Source organism: Zonotrichia leucophrys, chromosome 4 (assembly GCF_028769735.1).
Source record: "Zonotrichia leucophrys gambelii isolate GWCS_2022_RI chromosome 4, RI_Zleu_2.0, whole genome shotgun sequence".
NCBI lineage: Eukaryota > Metazoa > Chordata > Aves > Passeriformes > Passerellidae > Zonotrichia > Zonotrichia leucophrys.
In genome coordinates this window covers 19,815,944-19,836,552 of record NC_088173.1, presented here as the reverse complement: position 1 = coordinate 19,836,552, position 20,609 = coordinate 19,815,944, and the positions used below count along the sequence as shown (strand labels likewise).

Below are 20,609 nucleotides of genomic sequence, written 5' to 3'. Positions count from 1 at the left end.
TAATTTATTTCTGCTGTGTTTTCAAAATACTGCAAACACTGTTCATTTGCCTTATTTAAGGTTAGATTTTGATGAAGTGGAACTAATTGTCAACTGCATTCAACTTAAGAGAGAAAACTTCAGCCTATTATACCAAACACCAGAGCTGAAATCAAAATATGCAAAATCCACTCAAAAGAAGAGTCATCTGCATGACCATATTTTCTTTCCCCTCTTGGCCATTTTTCTGGAAGTCCAGCTACAATACAGTGCAATATGGGAGAATTGTTCCAACAGAAGCACCCAAGCCTGAGCATCACCATCTCATCCCAGCTACAGCAGCTTTACAGTGTGTGCTGCACAGCAGTGAGTTGCTTCCCCGGGTGACAGAATGGCAGCAGCTGGGTTGCTGTCTCAAAACAACCCACCTGAGCTGCATTCATATCCTTTTATTTCCCTATTATTCCCAGGAAAGGTGAAGCTACAAACAGGCTGTGGTTTTCACGGAGAATGTCAAGTACATTGGGGTACTAAAGCCTCATGAGACAGCACTGCTTGAGAATTCCTGTGCAAAAATGCATACTGCACTTTCAAGTGCCAAAGTTTAGAGAAATGCAGAAGGTAAAAACACACTACCTGTAGAACACATGCAGTATTATTTAAAGGTCATTAAGTAAAAATTGCACCACTGCTGTGCCAAGGCAATGGCAGGATCTCTTTACACTGAATTTCTTCCAGCACAATGATTCACGTTCACTTTGATTACTCAACGTTTCAGCATGTAATATTTTTGTTTCAACATTGTTGTTATGCTAGTAACAAATATCTTACACCTACCACTTTTCTTTTACACTAAGATAAGTGTATATAACTTAGTGTATACACTAAGTTATAAGACTAACTGTGAGCTGAGAAAACAGTAAACCTAACCTGGACTGCAAAAATGAAAGGGAAACAAAATACCCTTACCTGACTCTGGAAAAGCTCAATTTAGGCAATAACTTTTCTTTCTAGATAATCCACATATCATATCATCTTTTTTTGCTTGCTTGATTTCCAAAGCAAAAAACATGTATGAAACAGCTGTAGTCACATAACTTAATTCAAGCATTTCATGGAATTGTCCTGAAAAGCAAGGATACACTCCCAAAAGAGCATCTATCTGACAAATTTCAACTGTCTGGCTGTGTTCTACAATACTATTACTATTTAATTACTTATTTTCTGAAAATGTATTATACAATTTTCCACAGTCATTGATGAATGCTTTCTAAATACAAGAAACTCCTACTGGAGTTTGATGACATAATGAAACAAACTTTGCCTGTAGTACAGGAACACAAATATTTGTCTTTAGTCAATTTTTAAACACAATGCACTTGAAATAACTTGGCAAGGACCTCTGTTTTGATGCAACTGGCAACACAGAACACAAAAGCCTCGTATCACTGACAGTAGATAAAAATAAATATTTATAGGCCGATATAGATATTCTATGGCAATGAAAGTTTTTACCATTTTTATTCTGTAAGCTGAGATTTGAAATCTACCATTACAGGGCAGTGGAAGAAAAAAGCACAACCCAAAATGTCTCTGATGGTAATGTTACTTCTGCATTGTTTGCATGCAAGGGATATTGAGGTTGGATAAGAGGTACTGCAGCACTGACAATGCACTGGAATGGGAGCACAGTGTGCCCATTTAGTCCACTCATTCCTATCATTCCCTTTGAACAGCTGCACCTTTAACACATGAACTGATTTAAAAATATCTGCATCTCATCAATATTTATAGACTTTTGTACATCTACTCCAGACCAGACCATGAGAGGCCAGAAAAGTCACTTCTACCTACAGAACTATTTAGAACACAGCATTCCTATATGGTAAAATAGGAAATAAACAATGACACTAAAGTTTATTGCATTAGCAAGAACACAGGGAGAGATTGCAATAAATGAAGTATACAGTAGTCAAAAAATAAAAACGTTGCTCATCCAGTATTAACGATATTAACTTATCTACCTCATGTATTTAAATTGCAAAATTGTGGAGACTACCATCTGTATTATATCTGTGTGCAGCCTGGACTTGAGACTTAAAGCCTGCCTGAAACTTTGAATGGCAAGGCAAAGTAAATACTAAAGGATACCATCACCTAATGTCTAGTAAGAAGTCAGCACACTTTCAGCTCATAAAAAAAACATAGGCAAGAGATTAGTTAATGAAAATCAGAACACTTTTCAAATTCCTAAATAAAGTCAGAGTGTCAATGAAAGGAACTATATTTTAGCTATGCCAAAGACTCCAGAATTCATTTGTAGGGCCTCAGATAAGCTGGTGTAAGCATTAGAAGTTTTTAAATTGCTTCTTGTAAAGGAAAGCTAGAGTTCTAGACCAAATTCCTATAATTAAAAATTCAAATTAGCAGGGAAAACATTTTCTAATGTAAAATTTAGGATAAAAGCCTGAGTATTGTCAGGGTTTAGGAAGCACCAGTTAAATCTGATGTTTTTAGTTTATCAAGAATAAAATATCTTTGGAGAAAATCCTTGGTGTTCAATCCAACACTCAGTCCCTCCTGGAAACGAATTCTTTTTTGTAAACTTCACATGTGACTACAGATGTGTAAACTTCAAATGTAATTAATTTGTGATTATGTAAAAAAAAAAAAAAAAATTATGTAAACCCTAAAAATATTTAGATACTAGGAAATATCTTTAAAGTATTTTGTTTCAAATGCAATACACATTTTTTTCTTCATAACTAACAAGCACAGAGCTTTTGTATCTTCATCAATTTAATCTATTATTATACTTCTCTTGAAGCACTGGATATTATCTACTAATGAAACAATTTGTTAGTGTAAGGACACAGTGTCAGTAAGACAGAATACAGTAGCTCCTTTGACACTACTAAACTACTTGCTGGTTCTGAGAAAAATGGGTTAATCAAGAGCCCACACTTTTTTCTTTTAAACAAGACTCAGTTGTGAATATTGGCTGAGCATTCTTCTACTCAAAGTTTTAATGAACAATACTAAATAAATTAATCAATTTTCAGCATTATGAAACCTCTCTAACTCATAATTTCACCTCTGCACTGTAATCCAGGATTTTTGGACTTTAGCAGGAGCAACACAAAATGTTTAATCCAAACGACACTGGGTAAACTGAGGGTAACATTTAAAATTATTATTTTATCTCTAAATATATATTGAGAGAAAAGACAGAAAAGTAAGGACTAGAAAAGGAAGATTTAATTATGGTGTTAAGACTCATAATACACTGTTGCAAGGAAAGATACCCAACAATCCTTTACATTATTACATTTTTTTTTCTGGCTACATTACATCTATGTCTAAGTATCTGGAATTTGAAGCACACCTCCAGTGCTCAACAGGAAAAATCTGACTTAACATGCTTATTCTACCCCCAGCTGGGGACACCCAACACTTTTTTGCTTACTCAAACCCTGCCATGGTGTCTTGTCACACAGCAGAGCACTCAAGGTGCTCTGTTACATTGTGAAACACTCCTACACTCTGCTGCTCCAGGTATTACTGGTTTATGCTGCTTAGGGTTTGCTACCATTTTGCTTTTACATCATACAAAATACTGGAATTCCTGTAGGTTGCATTCTGTAACACATATTTTAGCCAAAACAAATAAATACTGCTTTGTGTTACAATACGTTATTTTATTTTCCAAGAGATGGAATTGACTGGAACAATGAAAGATTAATTCAGTTCTTTATTCAATTCTTACCTGAGAAGAATATGTGTGACCATCTGATCCACAAACAGGATTGGTATAAACTACTGGACACTGCTTGCAGTTTGATGAAATGGGACCACCCCTCCACTGTTTATGGCCTAAACCAGCCTCTTTCATACTGTAAGTAAACAAAAAGTATGTAATTCTGATAAGCAGTATTGAAAATAGAACACATTCAGGGTATTTTAATGAGCCTTTACAAACAGTAAGCCATAAATACTTTGAACCATACAGTTTTCTTTTACCTAAAGGGTTGCCAATGTCTTTGGCATAAACTTCTTCACCTTTGTACTTTAACTCACTGTAGAGATGCTTGATGCCTGCATATTATTTCACTAAGACATATGAGCAAAAAAAGATAATTAAGATGATGCTTTGGGGACTGTTACATTTACTGATCAGTAAAAGATGTTGGAACTATGCGACACTTACTCTTTTTGTTATTAAACAGTATGAATACAACTATTGTATCAATACTGGTATTTTAGGAGGCAACATTTAGGTTTTAGAGAACTGTGTCATAAATACTTCTAGAGAAGCAGGGAGGGGGTCCTACTGTTTGCCCCACTTTGAACAGTCTTTCACTGTCTATAATTTGCAAAATTCAGTCAACATTCAATATATAGTACAAAGGGAAAAAAAGAAGTTAATCCACTGGAGCACAGAATCAGTCTACACAATCATATATGTGTATCCTCACATAAACACATACAGAGCTAGATGGATTGTTTCAATTTAGGAAGGGGCTATGCTGGGTCAGAATAAAAGTCTAAAACAGGTTACTGATGCTTCTTCACAGTACTTTTATAGCTTTCAGTTTGTGTTACATGGCCATCTTCAGACAGGCATGCTTTTTCTCTGTAACTTTCAATTAATTCCCATCCATTATTTTTTCCTTTTATTTTTCAACTCTGAAAGCATTTAGCAGCCACTGTACCATGAAACAGCTCCTTTATGATCTAAAAATACATGAAGAAGTTACTTCTTGCATATAAATAAAAAGAAAAAAAAACCCAGTCAGCACATGATTTTTATACTGGTTTTTGTTTTTCCCTCGGGATCTTAATGAAGAACCTAAAATTGATTACACTTAGAACATAGCAATGACTTATCAGGACACACACAAATATTCAAACTTATAAAACCTCAAATTCAACATTCTTTCATGGAGCAGAACTCTCAGAGAACTCCTTCAACTCTTTCACCTACAAATAATCAAGAACTATTTTGCTAGTAATGAATCATTGTTTGAGAAGAACTTGTGTGGAGTAATAAAAAGAAACATGAGACAAACTCCTCATCCTCTGGTTTTATAATGAGCAGAGTAAAAGGCTAAAAGCACACACCTAACAGTAAACTGGTGATGACAACAACTAAAAGCCCATTTCCAAGCCATGCTAATGTTTATGTGAATAATTTTAGCTGTAAATGTGGGTCTTTCAGAAAAAAAATTCAGGAATCAAAGAAGTTTGCACTCAGGTTATGCTGTTTAATGACATTTTGAACTGCACAGATTTTTTACAGTGTACACAGGAAGCTGAGATGCTGCACACAGAAGGTGTCAGTTACTATTAAAAAAACAGAAATAGCTTCAGTTCTATGTAGCATAATGAATAATAAAATGTCAATACAGGAAGTTTTTATGTCCACCAGGAAGCACTAAAAAGGAAACAATTCTAATGACCTTAATTAACAAATAACAATCCTTTCTGATGAGTTGCACTATTTGAAGACAAAGCAAAAATCATCTCTTTTCTATTATAGCAAAAAAAAAATGGAGAAACTGTGTCTTTGATTATGTACAATATATAGTAATAACTAGACTATTGCTGCTCCTTTCACTTGACTGAGAGCTTTCCAATCATTCACATGAGCTCCAGCATCATTAGATTATACAGATGGCTGCATCTTTCTCTAACTTCTTGCTACTTTTATAGCTCACAATTATCCAGAACTGCCCCAGTAGCCTGAGGCTACTGACAGGACCAGCATCCCAGCTATCAACCTGACGCAATTTCTGTTTATCACAGATACAGTACCTTTAAAATACAAATAAATTGTAGAAGCTGTACAAATAAATTGCAGAAGTTCCAGACATCAACAGAGAGAAGCTCATTGACATCAGCAAAAAACAGACTGGAAGCAGAATTTGTGCAACACACAAGGGGACTTGGTGTAGATGCCTAAAATAAACCAAAGAAAGCACTAGTGGTGCTGCTTAGTGTTTTAGTACATATGCACACGTGTGCACGCTCTTGATGAAGACAAGACAGAAAAAGGAAAAAAAGCCCTCTTTTTAAACAAAGATTAGTAAAATCACATGAAGGAAAAGAGGTGTCTCAAAGTATCACAGGGATGATGGGAACTAGAACAAGCTCAGAAGGCAGAAAGTGCAGCTCTGTGATGAACAGAGAGGTATGAAGAAAACAAAATATTTGATATAGTCAGATAAATTACCTTCCTCAACCAACCTGTGCTTTGTTAGGCTTTTAAATAATTTTTGTAAACAACACATAAATCTGTATTTTCAAAAACTATAATGAAAGGCACAATGATAAAGAAATTACAAAAAATTATACTTTGAAGGTACCAATCTAGAGACCTGGTCATGGGAATGGTTTGTATGGATATCTATTTAAAGCTTTAGCACAATGATGTTGAAAGTGATTGTATTATCAAAGCTGCTGAACAGCTATTTTTGACTGTCAGTCACTGACACAAAAACATGAAAAGTCAACTTAAAATATTTTTAATGCTAGTTATGGTAGATACATGCATTTCATAAAATACCTGAATAATGCATTTTACTTATGTACTTAAACTTTTCTTTTTATCATTATTTGATTACATCAAATTTGTTTCTGTTGACTATTCCTTTTAACCAGGTGTTGGGAGTTATGTTATTTACAGCTAGGCAATGATCTCACATATAATAATGACCACACACACATTGACATGGAAATAAGTGAGAAACTACTGTGATGATAAAAACTGTCTTGAGATGTGATCATTGATGTATGTCATCAATATCCTGAAATAGGTACAAAAGTGTAACACAGAGAATTAGTTATTACTTCTGTGAGTTATGTAAATAAAGCAATATATATTTACATTTTATAGTGTTAATACATGGAATAAAATAGCAAGCAAGGCAGTTATTTCACTTTAATAAATCACTTGTTTCTTCCTTGTATTTATTATAATTCAATATGGAAGAAGAAGACCCAGATCACTGCAACTTGAAGCTAATAAAATTTTGTCATTTAATTTTGCAATTCTATTGCAATCACTATAAATACTCTTGCACTTTTAAGTCTGTTGTTACATTAAATATATGATGTGATGAGAAAGTCAACCTCTTCCACCAAAAATTTCCTGGAAAGTCTTTGGTACCTGTCTCATAAGAAAATAACTATTACTGAATGCAAGCTCCACCTTATCTGATACTGTTGACACCTAAAGGGTAAAATTAAATATATGGGCCTAATTTACCAGCAATGCTTCTGATTGCATAAATTTGCATACACCAAACTGTGCATGCCTGCCTAGAAACATAATTAGCCAATCTGCCCAATTAGTCTGGCCTATGTACCTGTTTGCATACATAAACTTGCCTTCCTGTATACACAGTGATTGTGCCTGCAAATACTTTGAGAATACTTAATGTAACCTGTTTAAAATTTAGCTTCCAGCAACTCTTTGGCAACATTATTATTTAATAATATCTGTATAATGCATGAATGCCCAATTGAATTGAAAAATGGTATTTTATAGCTAGATTTGATACTCTTCAAACATATTTTTCCAAAACTGGTTGAAAAAAGTCTGAGTTACTAAAACTAATCTTTGAAAGAACTCTTGCAATTCTCCTCTGATAACTACATTTGCATCTTTAGGAGATTTTAGAGTTATCCCAATTTATTGATTCTGCCTGATTATGTTTTGCCATGGCCTTTGGGGGACACAATCAGGCTGGGTAAGATTAACATAATCAGAAAAGCCACTTGTATCATAAAATCTAAATTGCTTTCTTTAGAGTTGCCTGAATTTCCTTTAAAGCTGCCTTTTCATGTTGAAGCCTTTTGGAAGAAAACCATAGTTGTCAATATACTACTAAGATGTTCCTTTCAAATGGCAAAAACCTCTCAATTCATTACTGCCAGTATTTTTGAATATATTATTTTCACTTGTTTCTTTACTTTGCACTACTCCTAAAAAATAGAAGAAAATTCCATCTGAATAAACACCAAAAACAACTGAATTAAACTGAGATAAACAGAACAAAAATTAGCAAGATTAATGCGGAAATCAAAATAAAACATTTTAGCAATTTTAGCAATTTACAAATTAACATTGTTGGTAAGACATTTGCATTTATTGAGAACCAATCTCAGTGTAGCCTGAACGAGTTAGCAAGTGTACTATTTTCACAAGACAAAAATACAAAGACTGCACCCCAAGACAGAAATCATAGGATCATAGAATGTTTTAGGTTTGAAGGAACAAACCTTAAAGACAATTTGATTCCAATCCCCCTGCCATGGCCAGGGACAGCTTCCCTAGAGCAGGTTGCTCAGAGCCCCCTCCAGCCTGGCCTTGAACATTGCCAGAGATGGGATATCCACAACTGCTCTGGGCAACCTGTTCCAGTGCCTCTGTACCCTCACAGTGAAGAACTCTTTGCTAGTAAATAATCTCAACCTTCTATTTTTCAATCCCATCACTAAATGCCCTAGTAGAAAGTCCCTCTCCAGACCCCTTGCAGGCCCTCTCCAGGGGGTACTACAAGGTCTCCCCAGTGCCTTCTCTTCTCTGGGCTGAACAACTCCCATCTCTCTCAGCCTGTCCCTACTGGAGAGGTGCTCCAGCCCTCTGAGTATCTTTGCAGCCCTCCTCTGAATCTGCTCCACCCATCCACATCCTTCTTATGTTGGAGGCCCCACAGCTGGGTGTAGCACTCCATGTGGGGTCTAAGAAGAACAGAGTGGAGGACGAGAATCACCTCTCTCAACCACTGGCCATGCTGCTTTGGATGCAGCCCAGGACACAGCTCGATTTCTGGGCTGGGAGTGCACATTGCCAGCTCATGCCCAGCATCCCAAATCCTTCTGGGCAGGGCTGCTCTCCATCTGTCCATCCCTCTGCCTGCATTGATTTCGAGAGTTGCCTCATCCAGATGCAGCACCTTGCACTTGGCCTTGTTAAATCTTATGAGATTCCCATGGGCCCACTTCTGGAGTTTGTCCAGGACCCTCAGGATGGCACCCTGTCCTTGAGGAGTGCCAACAGCACCAGCTTGGTGTCATCTGCAAGCTTACTGGGACCCATTCAGGGGGCATTTCCTGTCCAACATTACTTATGGATATGCCTACTACAGATCTGACATAGTTCCATCCATCTCCTATACATTTAACTAGAAAAGATTATATACCTATAGCTGAAGCAGATTTTGCTTAGCAAATGCCAGAGACGCATTTGCTGTATATAAGAGAAGCAATCCTGTATATGAGACCTTGTTTTATGTCACAGAAACCATGCACTCAGATTTTTCTAAAGACAGAGATGCAAGTTGACCCTTAACATCTGTAATAACTATCACAATACCTGTTTAAATTAGCAGATCAATAAAATTACACCAAGAGAAACAAGTGAGGCACATTTGCATAAACAAGACCTAGATAATAGGACTATTAAACAAATTAGCATTTACCATTTTTACCACACACCTTGATTTGCTGTATCACTTCTGTGAATGTTTTGCCTTTTATTCCTACCTACTTTACAAATCCCACTTGGAAGTCCTGAGCTACAGAAGCTGTCAAAACTTTAGACCCACCCTCTAAGGTAAGAGTTGAGCATAGACTATATTCCACTGTTTCTCAGAAATCTAAGCATGCTGGCCATTGAAGCAGCAAAGCACACTCCAACAGCCCACAAGTATCTGCAGTTCAGACCATGAGAACAGGGAAGAATGGCATGGATTTCCCCATTAACTCAGAGTTGAGTGGGTTAGCCTTCCTTCCTCCTAAGGACTGAGGTTTTAATATGGCATGGATGAATAACCTTGGCATCTGAGGAAACTACCAAATTGTGAGGAAGAGGTATCAGAAATTAAGTAGTGTGGAACTATGCAATGTAAGAAAGGTAAAACTGCAGACAGAACAAAGACTGTTGAACAAGGTCAGTCAGGAGTGGCAGGAAAACAAACCACAGACGTGAAAAGTCACAAAATCACAAAAGCGAAACCAGAGACAAGTTTAAACAACACTGAGGATCAGACCATTTCAATGAGCCATGGAAGTCAACACGTTATGTTTGAACTGTCTGGCCAGCAAAGACCCACTGAGGATCTAGAAAGAGGTGGAGAGCATCATCAGTAGAATCTAACAGCAAATTAGTCCCAGCTAGATATTGTGCCCAGTGGGCAATAAATAATTTTATACATTTAGGTAGCACGTATCCTACCTACAGCGCCTTTGTGCCTTGTAAAAACTACTTGAATAAAGTGGTCCAGAAAGCAAAGATTACAAAAAGAGCTTCACAAGTTAAGCATAGGTTGGAAGGAAACCTTGGACGAAGCAGAGGATGGCAGAATGATCCACCTATCACAGCATGTCTAATTTGGCTTTTCAGCACAGTTATTTTGGCCTCCAACACAGGAGCTGGAGAACAGTAAAGTTACAGAGAAAGGTTTTCCAATTATTTTGATACTGTATGAAAATGTATCATCATTTAAATGACAAAGATGCTTCCTTTACTAGATACTACTTTCACATTAGAGTTCAAACAAAATTACCATTGACTTCATAATTTTTAAGCTTATCAACTCACCTGTTTTTTCCTAATTCAAGTTTTTAGAGGACTTCCCGTACTTCCTATAAGAATTGATCTGAATATGACTTCCCTTTCAGTGGATATACTCATTCAACAGATGGTCAGAAACTAAGGATCTCCTAACTTACATAATTACTTAAGTGTTACTATTTTTTTTAAGGCTTTATTTTAATATATAAAATCTTACACATTCTATGACATATCTCAATAATAATCAACAGTTAAATTTTTCACAAATCCAACTGATGGAAATAAAGTTGCCAAGATTTCAATAACTTCAGTGACTACATGGGATGCTCACAATTTTAAGCTATTTCAGAACTGAAGCGTCAAAAAATTTAATAAACATTTTAGTTGATATAACATATAAGCAATGTTACAAAAGAAATTGAGATTCATACACACACACCCCCCACTTTGGTAAAGCAATTATGTATTATTTTAGAAAGATTTTTAATGGTGTATATTAACTTATGAACTCAAACTTCACCTTTTGATCACCAAGACATGCAAATTTCTTTTATAAGTACTTTTTATGCTAATCTAAGTGCCTGACCTTGTAATAATGCAGTGTTTTAATAATTTCTTAGAGATATTTATTACCTTTTCCCAGAACTGCTTTCATTTTATAAAGCCAAAATAATTACTGAACACATTTCAAACCTATCATTTTCTACTTAGCAAAGACAGAACATTATATAGATTTTGTGTGTGTACTCGGCCTTGCAGAGTTTACCTCTTTGAATATAAATATATTCACTATGTATTACTTCCACTGAAAAAAGACATTAATTTGTGTGCCAAAGGAAAGCAGACATCTTTCAATGTTTTCTATAACAGGTAACACAGAAGCAAAAATAATCTCTTCTTTCTTTTACACATTATTCAATAAAGCAGAAACCTTTTTTTTAAGACAGCAAATAGTTCTCTCTAGTCAATAGATGTAATTTTAATAACTATGTCTAATAACCAGACTATGGTGTCACATGTTAAATTCTTAGTAGTTTGCTGAACAGGAATACAAAATTCCCTAGTAGTAAGGAAAGTGTAATAATTTCATTTGATTATCATCACTTAAATGGGGTTCCTATGTATCAGCATGCTTAGCAATTGCCAAACAGCAAGGTAGGGTAATGATTTAACTTTTTCAATGATTATATATCTACTATTGAGAGAGAATTCAAAGTTATTAATTCAGAATCTGTTTTGCATAATATGATGTTTTCTGTTACCCGCATTTGATAGCCCAATTAAAGGCTCAGTTTTCATTAGAGAGCATCTTAATGCTTCTGATTTATAAAAAGATGAGTCAATAAAAATAATTTAAACATAAAGAGCAAATTTAAATAAATGAAACAGTCAAATAACTAATAATCACTTCTTCAACCCAAGGTAGACAAATAGTAACAATATTTTGATTAATATCACTATAAGGATGTCTATTCCTACAACACTCACTATTTTATGCTGAATTACAGAAAACTTTTCACTAGAAAACAGCTACTTTTCCTATTGGCTCAAAACATTGGCTGCCACAAAAATGTTCCTTCACCACTATAAGAATAAATTGATATTCCACTCATCAGATTCAGAACCCTGCAGAGTGATTCCCATTCAATCTATCTTTCTCATTGCCTGGCAGTGCAAGTTGCACCCCTGCTGCCCACGCTCACAGCTCTTTCTTCCCTCATGCAGGATCAGTCACAGTGTCTGCTTAAAAATAAAGACAGAAAAGAAGGAAGAAAAAACAATTTGCAAGCATCATAGCAATCAATATCTGAAAGAAGGATTTCCATTTTCTTCCCTTAATACTATCAACATATATCTGCTTTGTCAATGACTTAAATTTATCTTTTCTATACAAAACTCTTTAGGTAGGATTACAGGTAGAAAATATCAGTCATTGATCAATTTCAAAAGAATATGTCTGGGGTTTTTTCTTTCTGAAGAGCAAGTATAGAAGGTAACTAAAGAAACATACTTTTTGAACCAAAACAGAAAAACTTAAGCAGAGACTTAAGTAACTATATGTCTCTCCAGATTGTATGTAACAATTCTGAGGTCCTCATTACACCTGTGAGGAATAATAAGCCACTTCTACAATAATACATTCAAAGTATTAATGTTCAGGGATCTGAATATCCCTTAACTGCATAAGTTACTCAGGGTGGCTTCACAGTATAGCACAAAACCTTGCAGCCATTAATTTTAACAAATGTTCTTTGCTCTTTAGCACAGCTTTAGAGCAAGTGATACTTCCCTGCTCCCCAACCCTGCTTCAGCTTTTATTGTACAGTACTTAACTCCATTCGTCAGTGTATCCATCTGTGTTTGATGCTACACCCACCACCTACAGCTCAGCTTCTTAAACCTGACAGGTTTCATTTATTGTTCACCCCTCCTCCAGAAGCAGCACACCTCATTTACTTAAACAGTAAAAGTAGGATTTTTTTTCCTTTAAACTGCTATATTACAGGCACTGGGTGAGATAATTCTACCTACCCTGGACACGCACTTACATTAAACAACTTTGAACTGGACTCATACTCTACCTAAATGAAGAATAATTCCGCTAAACAAGAATACCACAAACAGATATAATAGACCTTTTTACGTATTATTGACTGCCTGGTGCTGAGGAGCAATACATGGGAAGTAGGAATAGGACAAGAGGCAATGTCTTTACCCTGAAAGAAGTTAGGTTTAGATCAGATACAGAAAGAAATTCCTCACTATGAGGGTGGTGAGGCACTGGAACAGGCTGCCCAGAGAAGCTGTGGATGGCCTTTCCCTGGAAGCATTCAAGGCTATGCTGGATGGGGCTTTAAGAAACGTGGTCTAGTGGAAGATGTTCCTGTCCATTGCAGGGAGGGTTTACTGCCTGATTTTAAGTGTCCTTCCAACCCAAACCATTCTATGAACAAGGCTTGAAATAGGTCAGCTGTCTTGATAATTCTAGTGCTGGGATTTTTTGCCCTTAATTCTACAGCCACAATAATTTCAAAAACATAAAGATGATAACATATCTGTGGTTACAGGTTGTAAGACATAGCACACATGGGCAGAAAATTGTGTTATGCAATGGTGCTCAGGATTAAAAGTACCATCTATATGGTATTTAAATTAAAACTAAAGAACTGTTATCTCAAACTAGTTATGCTATTGTGGTTACCCTAGGTCACTTCTGACAAAGGCTGTGATGTTTTTAGATGGTGTTGTTAATCAGGTGCTAAAAGAGTGCTGTTTTACAGTTCATGAGCTTTTAAGAGAAATATCTGTGTCTGTTAATCAGTACCTCATAAAAGTTCTGTATTCTGGCACTGGTTAATAGCTATGGCATGTCTTTGAAAGAGAGAATTCCTTTAGATCATGTAGATAACTGTCAGCTTACTGTACTGTAATCTTCCAAGTGCTCCTTAGATAGAAGGAAGAGCACCTATCAGCACCGACTTTCTCACTCCTGCAGAGGGAGAGGAAAGGAGAAAAAACAAACAAAAAAGAGACAGAAAGGCTTTTCAGATTGATATTATCTTTTCTGCCAGCATGATGTCTTCTGAGTTTAAGAATTATGTCTGATAACATCAGAAATGGGAAGATAGAGCTGACAAGCTTTCATCATATAGAGGTCTGCTCGGATAAAACATATAGCAACAAGTACATAGTAAAATGATAAAAGAGCAAAAATACGTTGTCAGACAATTAGCCATGGAAGATCATCTGCTGCAATATACTAACTTATGCTATTGATATTCTTTTATATTGAAAGAACATAAAACTTTTCCTTCTTTTTTCTCCTTGCTTACCACTGAAGGCTAAGTTAAGGTCAGGAGTGCTTCTCCTCAGATCTCACACAGCTAGCTCAGGGCAGAGCCTGCCTAGGCAGTGACATTCATGCTCGACACAAAGTCCAAACCCTCAGTGAGCACCATTTCTATTACACACTCACTGCGCAACAGGTCTGTGCACTGTGGTCACCCATACTGCCAAATATGCAGAAATTCACTGAATGAGTATCAAAATCTGCTTCGATAAACTTCATGGGAGAAGAGGGCAAAACTCTGATAAAATATAAAACCTACTTCAACAAAGCACTGCACCAGCTAAATGCACTAAAAGAAACAGCAACATCTGCACAGTCTCCATTTTGGCTGCATATTGCTTGTGTTTGCCCTTGTTCTTCAAAACTTGACCATATTTTGCAACAATACTGATGTTCCCTAAATGCTACTTTTAATTTGTAATACTCTTTTACCTCTGATCAAATCCAAGGACCATCAACACTGACTCTCACTGGGGGAAAAGTTCCCTTCTCAATTAGTAAGCAATATAGTGTTTTTTATATATTGCAATGAATGATTTTTACAGCATGAAAATATTCAAACTTTAAGGAATATATAGTTTATTTTACTTATTAATCTGCTTTTGTCATAGACATATTATACCCACAGAGATAGGTACAGTTATTGCTGTATTGGAAATAAAACAAACAGTTTAAAACAAAACTTTGCTACTTTCATTGCCATCTATAAATGAAGGTATTTTTAAAACATAAAAGATTATTCATGCTATTGCTCAAGGCAAGAAAATCAAAGATATTTAAAGTGTGAGGTTTTCTAATCTGATAATTTGCACATATAAATAGATCATTTTACAGATGGAAATGCAATACAAACCAGACATATCCATGATGAAATATGTGTGCCAGAATATCAATGAAAAAAAATTGTCAATAATACTGCCAAAAGTAGTTTTAATAACTACTGTAATGTTATTTCACATTATTTATCCTAGCATGACGTAAATTCTCTTTTATTATTTATGTTGGCATTACATTTCCCCTTATGCTTGTAAGAAAAAAACTCAATTTGATTCCATAAAATAATCTGATAGGCAAACACCTGGACATAACTTTTTTCTGCCACTAGGAAGTCAGTAATGTTCCAATTTTAATACCTTTTCCTTTTCTATTAATGTTCATAAACATCAGCAGTAGAGACTCTTCCTTACTTTTTCTTTCTTCCTTCCTCAATTACTCTAATGTGGGTCCCATAAAATGGTACCTACAGGATAATACATAATCTATTTCTTCTCCATTCGAGCCACCATAAAGCATCTCCTCCTGGATATGAATGCATAAATAATAAGCCACGCTGAGTGAAAACACAAGGTACTGTGATGAAGAAAAGTAATACAGAAAAATGGAGAAGAGTTATTTGAAGAGAGAATAACAGTAAACAGAACTACAACAAGAATGCCAAAAGAGGAATTCTTAAATAAACAAAAGCATGTTACAAAAGGCAAAACAGCAATAATCAATATTTCTGGGATGGTAACACAAAGGGAATTGTGGTTCAGCTTTCAGGGCTCTTCTTTCATGTCTTCATTCTGCAGCACACAAAATTTGGAAAATTTTGAGTATTTCAAAAACTATTCCCAACTATTCAGAAAAACTGAAAAATCAGATACCTAAGGCTTCACCTTTTCCTTTGCTTAATTACTCCTTGAGGGTCTACATTTTCATACAACTGGGGCCCTTGCTGGTGCCTCAGCTGGACACCCCTGGTACTCTGCATACTCAATATTGATCCTGATTCAGCTGCCTGATTTCCTCTTCACAGTCATGCCTTCACAAAACAAAAAATTCACCACTCAGCCTCATAGATGAATACACTTCCAAATACTTTGCTTTAGAAGACCAACCACAAATTCAGCTTTGAAATCCCAAAATCACAATGCAGTAAGACTGGTAAAAAATGCTGTGGTTACACGTAAAAAGGAAAAAAATCTGAGAGATGAAAAATGGAAATAGATATTTTCTGCCCCCACTGTGGGGAAAATAAAAGAATGTAATAATTTTGTTGGGAAATCATCTGTTTGCAGAAAAGGACTCTTTTTTTATTTTAAAAATCCTGAGAGCAGACAATATACTTTTTCCAGTGGCATTTTTCCTTCCCTACTTCATAATTTAGCTCAACTTTTATTTTTATTGCAGTCTTTACAGGTTCAGGCATATACAAATAACTATCTTTTGATATCTAAATTACTTTGGTAAGACAGTAAATTGTGGACCCTAATTGGACTTGTATCCAGCATACTGATCAAATACAGAACATCCTTGCAGAAAGCAGCTGGAAAGGAACAGCTAAAAGGAACAGATAAAAGAACCTCAGGAGTAAAGTGAGCAGAGGCAAAACTTACAACTCTGTTGTGAAGAACAGGTTTGCCACATGCCAGAAAAATCAGTTGTCTTACCTGCATTCCAGCTTAGAGCATTGCTCTAGCTCTTCACACACACGTTTCTCAACCTTCCTAACCACAATGCAGACAAAGACCTCGGTGGCAGTAGTGTCTTTCAAAATTAAACCGGTTCTTAAAATTTGTTTGGAATCTGCTGCCTCATGTAGTCTCCCCTTCATTATGAGAGTAAATTAAAGTAACTGAGCAATGATTACAGAAATAAAATCCTGTCATAGTCATTCTTACTAAGTTAGTGCTAAGTTAAGTGCCCATTTTTCCGTGTCTTCATCCAGACATCTCTTTAGGTCTTTGATCCTATTCTCAACAGCACAGAAGTGTTTCTGTTTCTGGTATGTGCCATTTATCAAGGTGGCCACAGATAACAGGACTATTAAATAAATTGTGAGACCTTACTCCAAATGATTTCTTAATATTTAGAGACTATCTTCTTCTCATTCTTTAAAAATTTCCATTGTTTGCTCTTATAACTACTGCATCTGCATAAATTTCCAAGTGCTTCATAATGAGCCTTTGTGTTTGCTTCTCAGTTGAATATATTAAACAATTACTGATCCTATCAGAAATTACCTTGTTTTCCAATTTGAAGATAGGAGAGGTGAATTAGAGCATGACAAAAATATTGCAGTGTAGGTAAAAAGCCTCCAGCACTTGTATGTTGAAGTAAATTATTATAAGATGTTATATAACATCCAGATATCAGTGTACATCTAGAATATGAAAGAAATTCAGTCTTCTAGACATCTCAAATGTGTACAAAAAAAAAGGTGAAGTTATCCTAAAAGTGTTACTATTGTGAGTTCTCTGTGGAAGAACTGTATGGGTAGAAAGCTCAATAGTACAAAGGTCTTCAGTGTTCACTGTAACAATGAATAAGGCAATAGCAAGCCCTCACCTCCTACTACCCAACATGTATGTTTATTTTATGTTATCTAAGAGCATAAAGAGGATCTTGGCTGTACCTTCACACCTTTTAGCGATTCAAGCAACATATTCCAAGTATGCAAAATCAATTGATGATAACCTCAGGATATCTATCACTTTTCTGTAGTCTTATGTTTATCACCCTAATCCCCAGGTTAAATCTCCTCTCAGACAATTTTTTCTCTTATTTGCTTCTACCTTGCACCAATGAGTTTGGGATTAAAGAGGAGATAATGTCTGGGATTATCTTTAGAAAGAAGACCCAACAGAAAAAGCTTGGAACATAATTTGTGTTGAGTTTAGGGATCAAAACTTCAGCTTTCATAAGTATGCAAATCTTTGTACTACAAACATTTATTGGCAATAAATGTGCAAATGGTGAAGGGAAAGGCAAGGGGAATGCATTCTTCAAGATGTGCAAATGTTTTCAGTAACATTCAGGCGCCCAGATCTTCAGCTGATCAAGAAATGAAGTAATCCCTAAATTACAATAATTATCTAAAACGTTGACACATATGAAACTCTCTGACAAGAAAAAGCCCACGTAGGTATATTTCTCTATGAAACATCTTTCCCACAGGCATTATTTCTAAGATCCAAAAGGTTGTATTTTACAACAGTTGTTATTTCAGACTCTGAACTAAAATAATCTACAATTAAGGAAGAAAGAATAGTAATTAAAAAGCAGAACAGAAAAATTATGTCTCATACACAGTCATGCTCAAAACCATGAAGAACTAAATAATTTTAAATCACAGTGAAAAAGTTAAGTATTGCTGAATACATATTGTGCAAGATGATAACTTTGGATGGCTTGGTCCATAGGTGCTATGAAGCATTTTGGCAGTCTCTTAATCTTTCTACCCCATTAGTTAGTGGAGAAAAGTTGTCCTGACCACAGGAGAGAATCGATGCTTCTTTTTCTGTGTAATTTTGTTAGTTTGGTTTGGGGTGGGTTTGTCTGTTTGCTTTTTATTGCTTTATGGAGCAGTCTAGGAATTGCAAGTCTGTGTCTATGGGGAAAGTGACACACTGTAAGCGTTGTTGCTATTGAATCCACAACTTCAGGCAACACTCAGTCTAAAAAATTAGGATACATTCTCAATGTTTTGTGCTTTTGCAGTCTGGTAAAAAAACCACACTCTACTACTATAAAATACATAAATTTTACCCCCAAAGTGTACCTGTGCCTGAATGTTCAAATGTACCATTGAAGGTCTGTATTTGAAAAAAGCATCCCTCAGAGGAACTGAACCAGAACATGCTGGAGTCACAGCTACTCTGAGTTCAGGTTTCCTCAGGTGTAATCTCTTCTTTGCCTCCCTCAGGAGTTCTGTTTAGACAGAATTTGAGTATTTCTTTGAGATTTCTGGACAGAATCTACAGTGCCACACATCATGTGGATAGTCTGTGCATGTACAATAAACCCAAAACAACTCTTGAAACCACTGGCTAGACAGTGTCTAGAATTAAGGCAGTGGATCCCAATGATTTAGGATGCTTTAAATCCAGCCTTACTGTACTGTGATTGTAAGAATTTCTCTTCATTATTATTATTATTGTTGCTACTACTAATACAGATGCATAGGCATTTCAGAAAAAGTATTTGCATGGTGTAAGCATCCCTGTATACAGATTTTGGCACAAAATGAAAAAAAAAAAAGGATTTTTTTTTTTAGGTTGTAAGCATCTAATATAAAAGACACAGCAGCCTGTGGCAAAAGCCACACACCTAAGTAAAATACTTCTGTTCTTCTGTAGCAGGCAACAGCATTTTGTAAAACAAACCTGTTTCAGACAATCTGGACACGTGAAAAGGGTTTTGTCATTTGACTTTAAACAAAAGATAAAAATATGCCAGACACAAAACCCCCTTATATAATTGACCAAGTCACAAACATGAACATTTTGAGACTCCTCACATGCCCTTACCATGCTGAGTTTTCTTTTCCAAAAGCAGTTTGTATTTAGCAGTAAATACAATTTACTGTAAAGTAGCAATATATGCACATCACTCAATGGTGACAAACACCTCCAGCTACTACACTTAATGTATTTCTCAACATTGGAAACCTTAAATGTATTGTTTTACATAAATGGAAATCAGTACAATGATTTCTATTCCCTGAACACTACTCCTGCTTGGTTTCACACACTATCCTTTTCCCACCACTGGTACATAAGCAAAACAACAGATGTATTCAGAGCCTATATCCACAACTTCTGAACCATAACTTTCACATAAAATGAAATGCATAAAAACTGATGCTAGGTTGTAATAAAAGCACCTCATTATAACCAAAATAAAAATTTTAAACCTGCAAAAGAACCCCTCATATACAAGCATCCTGAAATTCTACTGTGTTGCATTATCCAGTATTAGAATATTTCAGTAATGCTGGAAAAAAAACAAAGAAACAAAAAAAACCCAAACCCCTGAACACACAAGCCATGAAGAAACTCCAAATTAGGCATGCATTAACTGATTACATGTGTTTGCATCAGCTATTTTAGAATTGATAATATTTTCTAATTAAGTACGCTGAAAGCTGATTCTGACAGCTAATAGTTAAGGGTAGAGAAGTAATTTAAAAGCACTGCCTTCATCATTCTTCCTAATATTTTTTTTAAATGCCATCTTTTAAAGTAGATTCTGAGGAATACTGTAAGGAAAAAGACCATTTTAAGACACAACAAAAGCTGACACACCATTTTTTACAAACAGGACAGTACATTAACATCCCCCGTTACTATTAAAAATTGTACACTAGCAACAAAGCTTTCTTAGATAGTCAGATTTCCTTGTCACATTCTTTCCTGTTATCTAGTTTATGCAGACACT

The 20,609-nt window shown here is 35.6% G+C and overlaps 1 protein-coding gene across 1 annotated transcript in view; it reads right to left on the bottom strand.

The window, feature by feature from the left end:
* SPOCK3 (SPARC (osteonectin), cwcv and kazal like domains proteoglycan 3) overlaps window positions 1–20,609 on the bottom strand; it is a 164,297-nt gene that overhangs the window by 63,265 nt on the left and 80,423 nt on the right. The window contains exon 5 of the mRNA XM_064710703.1: window positions 3,746–3,872. Coding sequence (XP_064566773.1) covers window positions 3,746–3,872 — 127 coding nt within the window. The remainder of the gene's footprint in view (window positions 1–3,745; window positions 3,873–20,609) is intronic.